Below are 16,955 nucleotides of genomic sequence, written 5' to 3' on the forward strand. Positions count from 1 at the left end.
CACAGGGACCTGGTGCTCCGGCACCTCGCCTGTCTGGGCCTTCGGGTCAACTGGGAAAAGAGTAAACTCTCCCCAGTGCAGAGGATCTCTATTTTCGGAATGGAAAATGACTCAGTCGCCATGTACGCGCAGCTTACGAGCGAGCGCGCGCAGTCAGTGCTGAATTGCCTGAGTCAATTCGAGGGCAAGAGTGCGGTCCCACTGAAGTTACTTCAGAGGTTCCTGGGGCATATGGCATCCACAGCGGCAGCCACACTGCTGGGACTGCTTCATATGAGAATGCTTCAGCACTGGCTTCGCGATCGAGTCCCGAGATGGGCCGAGATGAGTACTAGTTACTCGGGCCTGCCATCAGACCGTCACTCTGTGGTTGAACCTCTTCTTTCTACGGGTCGGAGTGCCCTTAGAACAAGTTTCCAGTCATGTTGTTGTCTCAACAGATGCCTCTGCCACGGGCTGGGGTGCCATGTGCAATGGACATGCTGCTGCGGGCTACTGGACAGGACCCCAGCACCTTTGGCATGTCAATTGCCTCGAGTTGCTGGCAGTACATTTGGCTCTGCAGCGTTTTCGAACATTACTCAAGGACCAACTCGTACTAGCCCGTTCAGACAGCACGGCGACAGTAGTGTACATCAACCAGCAAGGTGGTCTGCGCTCCCGCCGTATGTCGCAACTCACCCGCCATCTCCTCTTATGGAATCAGAAGCATCTGAGGTCGCTTTGAGCCATTTACATTCCGGGAGACCTGAATCGCCCTGCAGAGAGCTCCCTTTGAGCCATTGCGATCAGTCGAGCTTAAGTTCCTGTTTATGAAGACAGCGCTCCAAGTCGCAGCGGCCTCCATCAAGATGGTAGGGCACCTGCAGGCATTTTTGGGTTGACGAAGCGTGCCTAGAACTCGGGCCGGCTAACTCTCGTGATCTTGAGACCCCGGCCTGGATATGTGCCCGATTCCCACCACTCCTTTCATGGATCAGGTGATGAACCTGCAAGCGCTGCCCTCAGAGGAGGCAGACCCAGCCTTGGCACTGCTCTATCCAGTACGCGCCCTCAGTGCTTACGTAGACAGAACGCAGTGTTTCAGTACCTCAGACCAGCTCTTTGTCTGTTGTGGTGGGAAGCTGAAGGTAAAGGCTCTCTCCAAGCAAAGGTTGTCTCACTGGATAGTGGACACCATTGTCTTGGCTTACCAGACGCAGGGTCGACCATGCCCCCTAGGGGTGAGGGCTCACTCCACCTAGAGTATAGCTTCCTCTTTATGGTTCCCCATATGTATTTCCACGGTAAGTCTCCACTGAGCAGACCTCTTGCCATCTCGAGGTTGAAACATTCCACCCTGTGGGCTGGATACCTCAGAGTTTTCCATATGCATCCCGCTCTCGGGTCATATGTGTATTCTAAGTCCTCCCTACAGGTAGGCACTGTGTTACATGTTCCACCTGGGATATGCCACCCAGTGTACCTTGGTATTCTTGCGTTAAGCCTAGCCCTTCGTCCGTGCTAGCTCAGACTTTGCGCAGGGCACTGGAAGACAGCCGCTGTGGCGTGATTGAACTGGGACCCCCATTCGTCAGTCACTGACGGAACTCGAGTAATTTAATTGAAATTGGTCTTATAAATACAGTATTTAGGCTGTTGTTCCTTTCCAACAGAGTTCAGCTCTAGAGACAATGGAGGACATTGAGAAGGTCTTCACTGAGCTCATCTGCTCTCTTGAGAAGAAACGCTCTGAGATTAAAGAGCAGATCAGAGCTCAGGAGAAGACTGAGATAGATCGAGCAGAGGAACTTCACAAACATCTGGATCAAGAGCTGACAGAACTCAGAAAAAGACAAGCAGAGATTGACAAACTTCTGATTACTGATGATCAGGTCAATTTTCTGAAGGTAATACATTTTGTTTTTATATTTATCACATCTGTGTGTGAACCTTGTCATGCGTTCACAAATTAAGTCTGAATTATTATTCTCATTTCAGAACTTTCAGTCTGTGCGTGTTTTACCCACATTTGAAGACGTTCCCAGCTTCACTCAACACACTCATCTGTCTTTTAAAGACATTTCAATCTCAGCGTTTAAGGAGGTTTTGGAGGACGTCTGTCAACAGCAAACAGCCACAATATCCCGAAAAGGTCTGAATTATTTTCCTTAGAATATAAAATGTGTAATTTATACTATGTATGATTATACCTAAATATTGACTTTATTGTTGATTTTCTTCTCATGTTTTCAGTGTCAAATCTTCATGTTGCACAGACTCCAGAACCAAAGACTCCAAATACTTTTTGGCAATGTAAGTTGAGCAATTGCTCACAAAAACAAATAGGCTGTACATGTTAATTGATAAATATCAGTCAAGTGAAATATAAAGAAAATAATAATAATTATAATAATAACGTTTATAACTCTGTTTGTGTGCATCCATTCTCCTCAGATTTCTGTGAACTTAACCTGAATCCAAACACAGCACACAAAAACCTCATCTTGTCAGAAGGGAACAGAAAAGCAACACATTCAGTTAAAGCTCAGCAGTATCCTGATCACTCTGAGCGATTTGATGGATATTGGAATGTCTTGTGTCGAGAGGGTTTGTATGATCGCTGTTACTGGGAGGTCGACTGCAGTGGTAAGGAATGGGCTGTAGCAGTTTGTTACAAAGGAATTGGATGTAAAGGAAACAATGATGACTGTAGGCTTGGCTTCAACCAAAAATCTTGGAGATTGTCACTTGATCAACAGAATGTCGATTTCATTCATGATAAAGCCCAAGTCTCAATCCCTGCTTTCTCCTCCTCTAGAATAGGAGTGTATCTGGATCACAGAGCAGGAACTCTGTCCTTCTACAGCGTCTCTGACACAATGACTCTCCTTCACAGAGTCCAGACCACTTTCACTGAACCCTTATACCCTGCTTTTGGGGTTAGTACAGGTTCATCTGTCAGGATCATAGAGCAGAGGAGAGTTCAGACAGGCAAAAATATTAAAAAAATTCAAAAGAAAAAACGAAAAAAATTCTATTGCTAAACTTCTGAAACATGTATGCCGGTATATTTAAATTAAAATGTAATTTGAAGTTTGGATGAACAAACTTAAACACCATAAATGAATATTCAACATTTAAAGCACCTTTGAAAACACTCTCAATTCAATATCAGATGTTATGAAATCAGATTACAGTGGTTTTGATTTTGTGTATTCTGTAATCTTGGCATCTGAAAGCTTTCATCTTCAGCAAGGTTTCTTTACTGTAGCTCATAATAATCCATGCCTAAATCCATGATGCAGTTCAACCTCAAGCTACAAAGTGTCAGGGTTTGGAAAATAATTGTCTGTGGAACCTAGTAAACTATTTACAGCGTGGTGTTGATAAAATAATTGTTTTATATCACACATATTATGTTATATTACATCTATTAAATGCAGCCGATAGTTTGTTTGTTTAGTTGCTGCCTGCTAGTATGACCTTCTTTCTTTACAGTTTCTTTACAATTTGGATAACTGAGTTGACTTCAGGACGAGGCCTGATGAGGGGTTGAAGCACTGAAACCCTGTTGTAAATGTTAGAATTTCCAAGGATCACATTCTCCCCTAAAAGTGATCGGGCAGACCAAACCGTAAGTTGTAGAGACATGAAACTTTAAAAAATGGCAGTACTCACCCCGTCTACAACGTCACCAAGGCTCGCCCCATTCGTCTGGATGGTGGTGCTATAGCGATCAAAAGTATGTAACTCCTAACTCGTTTAAGGCTCAAGTTTCTCATATAGTTGGAATTCTTGGATCAAGACAAACAAAACGCACATCTCGGATTCGATTGTCTCACGAAATTTTCGGGTATTTTGGATTTGTCAAATAATCTACTTTTGCGAACTAGTCCTAGGTTTTTTTTTTGCCCGGTCGCAAACCAGTGCAGAAAGATTCTCTAGAGTCTGAGTGTCAGTAATTATAGAAAAAAGTTGAAATTTCGATTTACGTTCACGACGGAACGCCAACATTTTCGAAGTGGGTGTGGCCACTTTTACTAAAACGGCTTTCCCTCATGAACAGTATGAGATAATTTCACCAAACTCGGTACAGCGATGTGCTATGGGCTCGGTCTGTGGTTGCAGGAAAAAGAAGTGCCGACTGGCCAGTCGGTGGCGCTATAAAATGAAATAAAAAATTGAAAAAATATAGCTGTGCAACAGTCAGTCCAATTGACACGAAAACTGGCATGCGGTGGCTTTGTCCAAGGTGCTGTGATTGTCTGCGAGGACATTCGTGTATCTTGACACACAGCCGCCATCAGCAAATGAAGTTCGATTTGCTGTCAGACAAGGTTAACGAAACTCGCTGGGCCTGTTTGACTCACGGCCTATGAGAAATTGACCCCTGGGGCGCCTTCACATTTTTCACACGTGTAAAGGATTTTATATCACACAATTTTTCACACATGCCGTGGGCATTCATACCATATAGAGATCCTAATTTTGAGCAACTTTGCCTCTAGGACCACCGCTGTCAATCTAATTATTAGTTAAATATAGGAGATTATATCAAAAACCTACTTTTGTGGACTAGTCCTACTTTTTTGGCTCAACCTTGATAACTGTTAAAAAACTTTAAAACATATATTTCCTTAGTAAATTGCCTGTATTGGCTGTGAATGGTATTTTCCGTGTATGGTTGTAAGCTTGCTAAATAAAACATATATTAAATACCTTTTTGCGCATGTGTTTAAAGGCCTTAAAATTGAAACCTATTTAAACCTAAATTTATGTTTGATTTTTGATTTTGGTGATGGCAAAAAGCTGAGGCAATGGCAAAAAAAATGGCAAAAAGAGACTAATTTGTAAAATGATCTTAATTTTTGTCAGAACATAGCAATGTTTCTTTAAAAGATTCATCTTTATATTTGTTTTTCTTTGGTTTAATGTATAATTAATAATGTATTGTGCAGTTATGATAAAATAAAGAGAAAATCAAATTATGCTCTTTACATTACAGAGATCATTTGATGGAAATGTGTCTGTTGAAATATTTAGTGATCTATGTGAGATTGTGTGATTGTTGTTTTTCTCCACAACATCAGAATGAAAACCTGCTGTTCTTATAACAAAGAATCATCACTTGTTAAAGCTTTGATGCCAATGACATTGTACAACAAGCATGAACTCATTAATGATTTGATTATTTCACAAGTTCTCACTTACATGTAATTAAGTGGAGTAAAGGTTATGCGTATTTGGTGTGCTGTTCAGGGAGACGGCTATGAGCTCAGAATTTTTGCCCGAACCCAGAGTATTCCCCCGGTTGTTGTAAGAGTAGGTAGGACTAAAAGTGAGGAGAAGGGGTGATGGACGGATGCTGTTAAACTGTCGATGAACAGAGGTAAGTCTGCTGTATATAGGCTATTCTACAGAATTGGTACAAAGTCAGAGTTTAAAATGTCTTGAAAAAAAAAAAAAAAGCTTTTTCCACAAATTTTGTATGTATGCAAATTGTATAATATCCAAGGTACACATTTCTAGTAATTGTGCAGTTAATTTTCATGTTGTATTTTCAAGAAGTTTTGGAATATTTCTCCTATCCCCAAATTTGTCACTACCGAAACAATAATAAATAATTTCATAAGAAGGCTTATAGTGACCTATTAATATTTTGTTTACATCTACCTTGTAAATATATTGTTTGCTAGGTAAAAGTTGTCATAGGTAAATCAATAACAATTACAATTTTAACAATCATGTGTAATTTATAAGATTTGTTGTATTTTGAATCCAATCTTTCTTTGTAAAAGGCATTCAGTTAATCATACTGATTTCAAAGTTAAGGATTAATTAGTTTGAATATACATTGAACCAAACACTATAATAATATCTTAGTTAATAATTCAGTATACTTTACTTTAGACAAAACATCCATGTTTCGGTCGTGATGGCACATTTTCGGTAATGACAGTAGGTAGCGAGTAGTGACCACATCACATTACAGAATTTAACCTCACATTCTAAAACATACTAAGATACTAATGATTTGCATAACTGTACTAACATTTTGTTTATTTCACTCAAATAAATGATTATGTGTTCCCTTTTGTCACTACCAAAACAATGATGACATGTTTCGGTCATGACAATTTTAGATACTTTTGAGCCTAGCTTAAATATGCTAATCAGTAGATGGTTAACTAGCACAGTTCTGAACAGTTGTACACACACAAAAACTAAATTTTATCTAATAACACTCAAAAAACCATGATGTCACAACCGAAACTTCAACACATGTTTCAGTAGTGAGAATTTTAGATACTTTTGAGCCTAGTTCAAAGATGATAACCAGCACATGGTTACTTGGAACAGCTCTGAACAGTTGTACACACATAAAAACTAAATGTAATGGAATAACACCCCAAAAAGTTTGCTTAATTACAGGAAAAATAAGTGTTTGGTAGTGACGTTCCTTAAAGTTACACACAGATTTTCAGACTTTTGAACACATTTCCCTCAAAATGATGGTACCTATCTACAATGAAAATGAGAGAGAGGGACAGAAATATTTCCTGATCAAAAATGTAGGGGTGTGCTTAAAATCAGTCTCAGCCAATGGACTAAAACACACACTGTTTCGGTAGTGACATGAAAATGCAAGACACATGTTTTTTACATTAAGTTTCATGATTTAAAAATAAAATATAAAATATATATTTTTTTAACTTCACTTAGAATACTTTTAAAAACAACAATGGAAAAAAAAAAACATTTCAATATCATTTTCACAAGTTTAGTGGTTAGGTTTCGGGACAGCCACCTCCCAATTGAAAGTACCCAATAAATTATGATTTTATATATGATTATATATATGATTTTATTTAATTATATTTTACATATTATTGTGGGATTCAATAGATAATAGAGGGATCTTAGCAAACATTTAAAATTTGAATACTTAAATACTTTTTAAATGTGTTTTTTGGTTGTGGGACAGCAGTTTAATTCTGTAGAATGGCCCATATATACCTATTATTTTGATAATTGGTTGATTAACTGAGTGTGCTCCTCTTGAGTTAATTAAGGTTAATTATCTGAGCATGCTCCTCCCGAACTTTGTTAATAAAACATCATTTTACGCACAGATTACTGAAAGTGTATTAGAAGCAGTTCAAACAAAGAAACACATTTTCTGCATTATTACAAACCATTAAACTAGTCTGATTATTGGTGTAAAGAAATACGGTAGGATTTTAAGCAAAGTACAAAGAGTAGAGCATTAAAACTGCAAAGTCATGGCTTCACATAAACAATATGTTTATTCTCTCTCTTTCTCTCTCTCTCTCTCTCTCTCTCTCTCTCTCTCTCTCTCTCTCTCTCTCTCTCTCTCTCATGCACACACACATCTGCACACTGAAAACCAGGAAGTTTGTGGATTTGAGAGAAACGAAACCTATTTCCCTGCTACACGAGCCTCTGCTTCAGGATCCACACTCTTCCAGTTTGGTTAAAGCTGTAAAGGAGGGAATATTTGACTTGTTATTCTGATAAATCAGGTAAGAATGTCAAAAATCCTTATTTTATGTCTTCTTGCTTGCATTGAAAAAAGGGCATTCAATTATTACTGTATGAGTTTGATAATAATTCCATGTTAATCTGGATGATTTATGTTTATTCTTCTGGTTATGGATGAAGAGTTTAGGATTCTTTTATATTAATTCACAAAACTGTTAGCATTTTGTAGATTTTTACACATGCTCTTTCATTAATGATTTACATGTGGATTTATGTACTTTCTTTAATGATTTACTTCTGGCAGAGCAGTTTCTATTAGAGGACAGACTGTCTGCAAAGAAATGTCTGAATCTGCAGCGAGTGCGTGTGTGGATCAGTTCAGCTGTCCAGTCTGTTTGGATCCTCTGAAGGAGCCGGTGACGATTCCCTGTGGACACAGTTACTGTATGAGCTGTATTACTGACTGCTGGGGCCAGAAGGAGCAGGGGCCGCCGTACCGCTGTCCCCAATGCAGAGAGAGCTTCAGTCAGAGACCTCTACTGAAGAAGAACACTCTGATAGCTGAGATGATGGAGACGCTGCAGAAGACGTCCCTACAAACGGCTGCTGTGGAGTGTGATGTTTGCACTACAGAGAAGAACAGAGCTGTAAAGTCCTGTCTGCAGTGCTTGGCCTCCTTCTGTCAAACTCACCTGCAGCTTCACTATCAATCTCCTGCGTTTATGAAGCACAAACTAGTCGAAGCTTCCAGAAACATTCAGGAGAACATCTGTCTCAGTCATGGGAAACTACTGGAGATTTACTGTCAGGAGGATCGTCAGTGTATTTGTTACTTGTGTATGATTGACGGTCATAAAAACCACAATGTGGTGTCTGTGGATTCAGAATGGACTAGTAAAAAGGTAATCAACGCTTGTGTAATTTAATTTAATTTAAATTACCAATTTCAATTTCTAAGACACTAACCAACTTCCTCCTTTTATGTGAACATCCTCAGAAAGAGTTAAATGAGATAAAGGTGTCGTGTCAGAAGCTGATCCAGGAGCGAGAGAGAGGTCAGCAGGAACTCAGTGAAGCTGTGAAGCTTCTTAAAGTGAGTATCAGAAGATGACAGTGATGTTTACAGTGCTTGTAAAAGTGACGTATTATTACAGTATCCTACCAAGAATCTTAAGTGACATTTGCAGCGGAAAAACAAGAGCGAAAACATACTCATACAAACAACAACAACAAAAAATGTGCTAATGCTAATGTTTTCTGGTTCATGTAGTTTTTGCGCATGCAAAAGTAGTAATTTATTTTTCGGAAACATCTTTCAGTTCTTTGTGTTTATATAAAGTATGTTTGCAAATAACCGGAAAACTAATCCTGTATAAACAAGCAACATTTTAGTTTTACCAGTTCATTTGACTGATAGAATGCATAATCACTGTCTGGATTTGGAAAATATTTATGATAATGGACTGGAGTAATTTAATTGAAACTGGTCACATAAATACAGTAGGCTGTTGTTCCTCTCCAACAGAGTTCAGCGCTAGAGACCATGGAGGACATTGAGAAGGTCTTCACTGAGCTCATCTGCTCTCTTGAGAAGAAACGCTCTGAGATTAAAGAGCAGATCAGAGCTCAGGAGAAGACTGAGATAGATCGAGCAGAGGAACTTCACAAACATCTGGATCAAGAGCTGACAGAACTCAGAAAAACACAAGCAGAGATTGACAAACTTCTGATTTCTGATGATCAGATCCAGTGTCTGAAGGTAATGACACAAAAATGTTGGGAACTAACTATCTATAAAACGAAACGCTGTTGTGCTGTGCTTGTTTTATTTTTGGAAAAGATCTGTTGTGCTTCACAAATTAATGGCACAAAATGTACGATTCTTGTAAAAAAACACTGGAAAAATGTTATATACATTGTTGACTTGTGTACTTACATTATCTCAAATGTTTCAAACAATGTTTAAATCAATTTTAACCAGTGTGACGGCAGGTATCACTGCATCTTCTATCAAATGACGTCATATATCCGTTACTTTCGATTTTTTTACTTCGAAAGAAACCATGAAAACACTAGCTTTAATATATTAACTGTTTTATTAGACAGGTGAGCAACTGTTTGGATATATTTATCAACAAATAATTAATCGTTGTTATATAACTCAACATGGTTTGTCTTATTGTTTGAATCTCTTGTTTTCTTGAATTAACGCGAGTAACATGTTTGTATCATGCCTCAGAGACAATGACAATATTTTGTTTTATCAAGTGGCTAACATAGCATAATCAGAAAGAGCTTTATTTGTAGTAACAGTAAATAGCCTACAGCATTTTCTCCACCCTATAATATTTTAAAATGAGGCTAAATACATGCCATTTAGCAACATAACGTTAGCCTCATAGAATAATTGCCCAAGCAATATTTTTTTTAAAAAACGACTTAGGCAATTATGCTATGAGGCTAACGATAAGTCATCCAGCTTTTATTAATATGATATTCTAACATCCATCTAGCTCACTGCAATGTGCAACAATTGTCTCATACCATCCACCGAGCGAACGCACACAGTAACATTAACAAAACTTTCAATACAATCAAATGTATTTTAGTATGATTGTTTTGACAACTAAAACAGCGCTGCTTTACCACAATTTAAATTCGTCAAATAAGGTGACGTGTGAATAGTAATTTAATAGCCTACTTTTGGCTGTTTCATTAGAATCAAATAAAATAATGTGAATTTAAGTGATCAAATGTAACTGCAACAAAGTTCAAGTTCAAGGAGGCCGACGTTAAACACCATTTTAATCGTAAAATAAACAAACAAACAAACAACAAAAAGAAAGGAGCGGCATTAAAGTATAATAAAAATGGCAAGGTAAAAATGTCCTGCGGCTCTCGGCCCCGCTCTGCTTCATACCACAGTAATGTTAATAAAACTTTAAAACATTCGCTCATCCATGAACATGATTTCTGCCTGAGTCATGACTCCCGTCGGATTGCTTTCCATTGGCCTTGGAGGTGAGGACGACAACTCCCACGATTCCACATTAATTTACGACTTTGTTATTGTTTTGAATAAGCGCCCTCTAGTGGTGAAACTTGCATACTGTTGTAAGCCCGTATATCGGTCCAATGGGCGGTCTCCAATAATACGGGTGAAGGTCTCTGAAAAGGTCTTTTCTCGTGGCAAAGTATTTTGATTAAATGAAATACATTTTTTCATATGTATTACCTCGTTATTTCATCTGACTCCATAAATGAAAGGGTTTTAATGATATATGTGCATCATTAAATGTGAATGAATGTTTGACTATTCTTTTAAACTCTTTGCTGCAAATAATGTCAGTGTCAGTTAGAATAAAATCAAATGTAACATTTTATTATGTCAGGTAAATATATCATTCCAATTTCATAATCAGTTCAAACTAAGATAATAAATACAAAACATCAAATGCTCTGGAATAAAGAGAAAAGATGCAAACCTGACATTAGAAAATACATGATGTTGAGAATCTCGGCTACTTCTCAGCATCACGGGCCAATTTGTCTACAAATCGCAACAAGCCTTCTTCAGCATCTCCATAAATACTCAGACCAAGGCAGAACCCTCTTTTCAAATGTAAACATGAGTTCACAGTGGGAATTTACATTAATCACCGTCCCAGACTTACTGGGGGCAGAGGTTGATTTACATGGAAACATTTGCTACCCATGGGAATTTGCATTCAGAGTTTACACCTTTGAGAGCAGGATGCCATTTGCCTGGAAGACACACCCTCCTCTGTGTGCGAATTGTCTCTAAACTCTTAAATACCTACCTTTTGGTTTACTTCTTTGGGAATGAGGCCTTTGTACCAGTCTAGACATTTCAAATGATACCAAACATGTATAATAATTCACATTTAAACCATATAGATTTTTGGGTGAATTTCAGGTGGTCTCAACATGAAAGAGAGGGAGTGGGGGAAGAGGGAAAGAGATGAATTCTGAGGTGAGACTTGTGTCTCAAATAGTGAGAGTTCAAATGTTAATTTCCAGAAATGTCCTTTGTCTTCTCGGGGAGTGGTCGTTCCTCAACCAGACTGCCCGGTATTTTCTAATTTCTACAGTCTTACACTGTGCCTTTAAGTCTGAATTATTATTCTGATTTCAGAGCTGTCAGTCTCTGTGTGTTTTACCCACATTTGAAGACGTTCCCAACTTCACTCAACACACTCATCTGTCTTTTAAAGACATTTCCATCTCAACATTCAGAGAGGTTTTGGAGGACATCTGTCAACAGCAAACAGCCAGAATATCTCGAGAAGGTCTGAATGCTTCTTTTCCTTGGAATATATAACGTGTCATTCACACTATGTATCATTACACCTAAATATTGACTTTACTGAGTTACTTCTGTCTTTTTAGTGTCAAATGTTCATGTTGCACAGACTCCAGAACCAATGACTTTAAATACATTTTGGCAATGTAAGTTGAGCTGTTCTTTTTTTTCAAACACAAATACTGTACATATTAATTGGTAAATATCAGTTAAAAGTGCATAGTTAAAAATAAAGAATATAATCATACATTTTAATAATTCTGTGTTTGTGTGTATCTATCCTCCTCAGATTTCTGTGAACTGCAACTGGATCTAAACACAACACACAAAAAACTCAAACTGTCTGAAGACAACAGAAAAATATCATGTTCATATAAAGTCCAGCAGTATCCTGATCACCCAGAGCGATTTGATGAGCTTCATTACATCTTGTGTCGAGAGGGTTTGTGCAGTCGCTGTTACTGGGAGGTCGAGTGCAGTGGGGACCACTGGTCTGTAGCAGTTTGTTACAAAGGAATTGGTCGTAAAGGAAGCAGTGATGACTGTAAACTTGGCTTCAATAAAAAATCCTGGAGATTGTCCCTCTATCGACAGAATGTCAATTTCACACATGATAATAAGCGAATCTCAATCCCTGCTGTCTCCTCCTCTAGAATAGGAGTGTATCTGGATCACAGAGCAGGAACTCTGTCCTTCTACAACGTCTCTGACACACTGACTCTCCTTCACAGAGTCCAGACCACTTTCACTGAACCCTTATACCCTGCTTTTCGAGTTGACTCTGGTTCATCTGTTTTGATCACAGAGAAGGGGAGTAAAAAACAAATTCACAACTACGTAAATAACTTCAATGTTGGATGAAAAAGATGAAATTATGGAAAAGATGAAATGGTAAATATTTTCAATGATAAATCTGGTGTTTTTTGTTGTTGTTGTTGTTTAGCGATGAAACAACATAGCCTGGTTCTCTAATATGTGGCTGGATCTGTATTTGTCGCAATTAAAGGGATGATTGATTATGATTTCACTTTTTAAACTTTAGTTAGTGTGTAATGTTGCTGTTTGAGCATAAACAACATCTGCAAAGTTACGACACTCAAAGTTCAAATCAAAGGGAGAGTTTTTTTTTATTTTTTTTTTACAGAAATCGCTTTTTAAGGACTACAACAAACGGCTGGTAGGGCATGAGTTTCCTCCCGGGTTAGTGACATCACAAACCTTAAAATCTACATAAACCCCGCCCCCGGGAACACGATTTATAGATTATCATGACAGAATATGCTAATCAATGACTAGAAGATAGTTAACTCTGCATCAGCTACACAAATTCATCAACTAACCATTCAGAAATGTCCTGTTGCATTCTACATGTCACTTCTTCTTGAGTCTCTCCATCTTTGTCCAACTCTGGTTTGAACATAAAAGGCTAATAGTTTTTGAAATTTTCAGTGAGTGTCTGTGTGAGGTAATTGAAGATGCTAACATACAAGCTGATGAAGCTCCGCCCTCCGTGCCGGTGTTGTGCCGAATTCTGTTCCTCGCCAAATTATTACCCCCCTAGTATAGGTTTAGGATTAGTTGTGGGGGAGGGGTTAGGATTAGTTGTGGGGTTAGGATTATGCAATCAGGTATTGAATTCAACGAGGGGAGTAATCATTTGGCAGGGAGTCGAAATTCGACACAACTCCGGGAGCAGCAGCAGATTATTTTTATTTAAAGGGACACATCACTCTCAAAGAGTGACAATTTTAACATGCCGTTTCTTCTAGCAGTGGCTTAGTGGTGTGTGCATTTGCATTTGTGCAAACTTCAAAATCAATTTAAAACCAAACTTAAATGTTTAAAGATGGTAAATATTTTCATTTATAAAGTGTTTTTCTCAGTAAGCATATATATGGAGCTTGCCTGGATGTCATTTTTTTGCAGTTTTCTGTTCACTATATACTTTACATGTAATAAATGCGTAAAAAAGGACTTGCAAATGTACATTGTCTGTGTACGTGTAACACATTGCTTTGAAAATAAAAGTACAGCATTACATGCAAATTCATATTTTCTGTGCATATTCTTTTTCTGTTTATTACAGTAGCCTAAATAACTTTTGTAATAACCTTTTACCTACTGTTGAAATCTATATATAAAAAGATCAGTGTGATACACGGCTTTCACCTAGAAGAGACATTTTTGTATTTTATAGTGATCAGTCAAGTCAACTTGGAGATTGTCACTCGATCAACAGAATGTCCATTTCATTCATGATAAAACCCAAGTCTCAATCCCTGCTGTCTGCTCCTCTAGAATAGGCAAGGCAAGTTTATTTATACAGCACATTTCATACACTATGGTAATTCAAAGTGCTTTACACCGAAAGGAATTAAAATAATCACAAAATAAAAGCAAGGAAAATGAAAACTGTTATAAAAGAAATTAAAAGAGGTATAAAGATGATACAGTTATAAAAGGAATTAAAAGAGTAAACAGATGATAGATAAACTTCTCATCTGGCAAAACACCGGTGTATCATATTTTGCACAGCTGCTTGTTGTACTGTGAGATTTTTCCATGTGGAGGGTACTGTGTCTGTGGTGTTCTTTCGGCGCGCCTAAGAAATCTATTGGACGTTTCCGATGTGTCACGGTTTTCAGGTTCACTGACTCACTGACTCATTCATTCATTCATTCATTCATTTTCTCTCTCTCTCTCTCTCTCTCTCTCTCTCTCTCTGATTGAGTCATCTGTATCACCTGGTCCTCATTAGCACAACTCTACTTAACCTGTGCCTTTTCTGTTTTGTGTTATTAGAAGTTTGTTGTGCAGTGTGTTCCAGCTCACAGTTGTGCCTCAGTCCTGTTCCAGTCTGAGTGATTGCTACTCTGATGAATTAGGATCTGTCTGTTTGTGGCCCTGGATACCCACGACTCTCTACCAGTGTCTAACTGGCTTTGCCTGCTGTTCACATTAGTGTATATCTAATAAATTCACCTCACTGCATTTGCGATTGCATCTGTCTCGTTCATCCGTGACACAATGGACCTGATTTTTCCCTAAAATCAGACAGGAGGAGCTTTAGGACTGACTCACGGGGTAACCTCGGGTTCACTGCCCCATCAGACTTTTGCAGATTAGGTTTTTTGCTCAACCAACTGTTAAAAAACTTTAAAACATATATTTCCTTAGTAAATTGCCTGTATTGGCAGTAAATGGTATTTTCCGTCTATGATCTAGGTAGTTACAGGCTTGCTAAATAAAAATACCTTTTTACGCATGTGCTTAAATGCTTCTAACCGTTGGCTATATTTATATTTGATTTTTGATTTCGGTGTTGACGAAAAGCTGAGAAACGGCAGAAAGCTTTTAAAGACTAATTTTTAAAATTATTTGTATCTTTCATAGCAATGTTTCTTTAAAATCTCTGCATCTTTATATTTGTTTTTCTTTGGTTTAATGTATAATTAATAATGTATTGTGCAGTTAGAGATCAATTGATGGAAATGTGTTTGTTTTAGGAAATATTGTGTTTTCAGAATTCATGATCTGTGTGAGATTGTGTGTGATTGTTGTTTTTCTCCACAACATCAGAATGAAAACCTGCTGTTCTTATAATCACAAAGCATTTGATGCCAATGACATTGTAGCCTACAACAAGCTGGAAGTGTGTTAGAAGCAGCAAAGAAACACATTTTTGTTATTACAAACCTTTAAACTAGTCTGATTATTGGTGTCGAGAGATACAGTATGATTTTAAGAAAAGTACAAAGAGTAGAGCATTAAAACTGCAAAGTTATGGCTTCACATAAACAATATGTATTTTCTCTCTCTCTCTCTCTCTCTCTCTCTCTCTCTCTCTCTCTCTCTCTCTCTCTCTCTCTCTCTCTCTCTCTCTCTCTCTCTCATGCACACACACATCTGCACACAGAAAACCAGGAAGTTTGTGGATTCGAGAGAAACGAAACCTATTTCCCTGCTACACGAGCCTCTGCTTCAGGATCCACACTCTTCCAGTTTGGTTAAAGCTGTAAAGGAGGGAATATTTGACTTGTTATTCTGACAAATCAGGTAAGAACATCAAAAATCCTTAACTAATTATTTTATGTCTTCTTGCTTGCATTGAAAAAAGCATTCAATTGCATTCAATTATTACTGTATGAGTTTGATAATAATTCCATGTTAATCTGGATGATTTATGTTTATTCTTCTGGTTATGGATGAAGAGTTTAGGATTCTTTTATATTAATTCACAAAACTGAGCATTTTTTTGCAGCATATTTTTTTTTGCATTAATGTGGATTTCTGTTCTTTCTGATTTACTTCTGGCAGAGCAGTTTCTATTAGAGGACAGACTGTCTGCAAAGAAATGTCTGAATCTGCAGTGAGTCCGTATGTGGATCAGTTCAGCTGTCCAGTCTGTTTGGATCCTCTGAAGGAGCCGGTGACGATTCCCTGTGGACACAGTTACTGTATGAGCTGTATTACTGACTGCTGGGGCCAGAAGGAGCAGGGGCCGCCGTACCGCTGTCCCCAATGCAGAGAGAGCTTCAGTCAGAGACCTCTACTGAAGAAGAACACTCTGATAGCTGAGATGATGGAGACGCTGCAGAAGACGTCCCTACAAACGGCTGCTGTGGAGTGTGATGTTTGCACTACAGAGAAGAACAGAGCTGTAAAGTCCTGTCTGCAGTGCTTGGCCTCCTTCTGTCAAACTCACCTGCAGCTTCACTATCAATCTCCTGCGTTTATGAAGCACAAACTAGTCGAAGCTTCCAGAAACATTCAGGAGAACATCTGTCTCAGTCATGGGAAACTTCTGGAGATTTACTGTCAGGATGATCGTCAGTGTATTTGTTGTTTGTGTGTCACTGACAATCATAAAAACCACAACATGGTGTCTGTGGATTCTGAATGGACTAGTAAAAAGGTAATGAATGCTTATCAGTTTAGGTAGTTGTCATTTTTTCTTTTTAAATTACTAATTTGAATGACTGACATAGTAACTTACTATAACTAACCTACTTTCTCCTTTGTATGTTAACATCTTCAGAAAGAGTTAAAGGAGATAAAGGTGTCGTGTCAGAAGCTGATCCAGGAGCGAGAGAGAGGTCAGCAGGAACTCAGTGAAGCTGTGAAGCTTCTTAAAGTATGTTTCTTT

At 38.2% G+C, this 16,955-nt stretch overlaps 1 protein-coding gene across 1 annotated transcript in view; it reads left to right on the forward strand.

The window, feature by feature from the left end:
• Positions 1-16,955, forward strand: part of LOC307167280 (uncharacterized protein) — a 30,489-nt gene that overhangs the window by 10,859 nt on the left and 2,675 nt on the right. Inside the window, exons 12-29 of the mRNA XM_079886265.1 lie at positions 1,197-1,286; positions 1,418-1,572; positions 1,656-1,889; positions 1,981-2,134; positions 2,236-2,295; positions 2,437-2,628; positions 2,767-2,921; positions 5,242-5,333; positions 7,790-8,387; positions 8,483-8,578; positions 9,011-9,244; positions 11,642-11,795; positions 11,896-11,955; positions 12,099-12,646; positions 14,612-14,670; positions 15,831-15,865; positions 16,132-16,724; positions 16,848-16,943. Coding sequence (XP_079742391.1) covers positions 1,197-1,286; positions 1,418-1,572; positions 1,656-1,889; positions 1,981-2,134; positions 2,236-2,295; positions 2,437-2,628; positions 2,767-2,921; positions 5,242-5,333; positions 7,790-8,387; positions 8,483-8,578; positions 9,011-9,244; positions 11,642-11,795; positions 11,896-11,955; positions 12,099-12,646; positions 14,612-14,670; positions 15,831-15,865; positions 16,132-16,724; positions 16,848-16,943 — 3,605 coding nt within the window. The remainder of the gene's footprint in view (positions 1-1,196; positions 1,287-1,417; positions 1,573-1,655; positions 1,890-1,980; positions 2,135-2,235; positions 2,296-2,436; positions 2,629-2,766; positions 2,922-5,241; positions 5,334-7,789; positions 8,388-8,482; positions 8,579-9,010; positions 9,245-11,641; positions 11,796-11,895; positions 11,956-12,098; positions 12,647-14,611; positions 14,671-15,830; positions 15,866-16,131; positions 16,725-16,847; positions 16,944-16,955) is intronic.

This window comes from Squalius cephalus (assembly GCF_949319135.1).
Source record: "Squalius cephalus genome assembly, chromosome: 11".
Lineage (NCBI taxonomy): Eukaryota > Metazoa > Chordata > Actinopteri > Cypriniformes > Leuciscidae > Squalius > Squalius cephalus.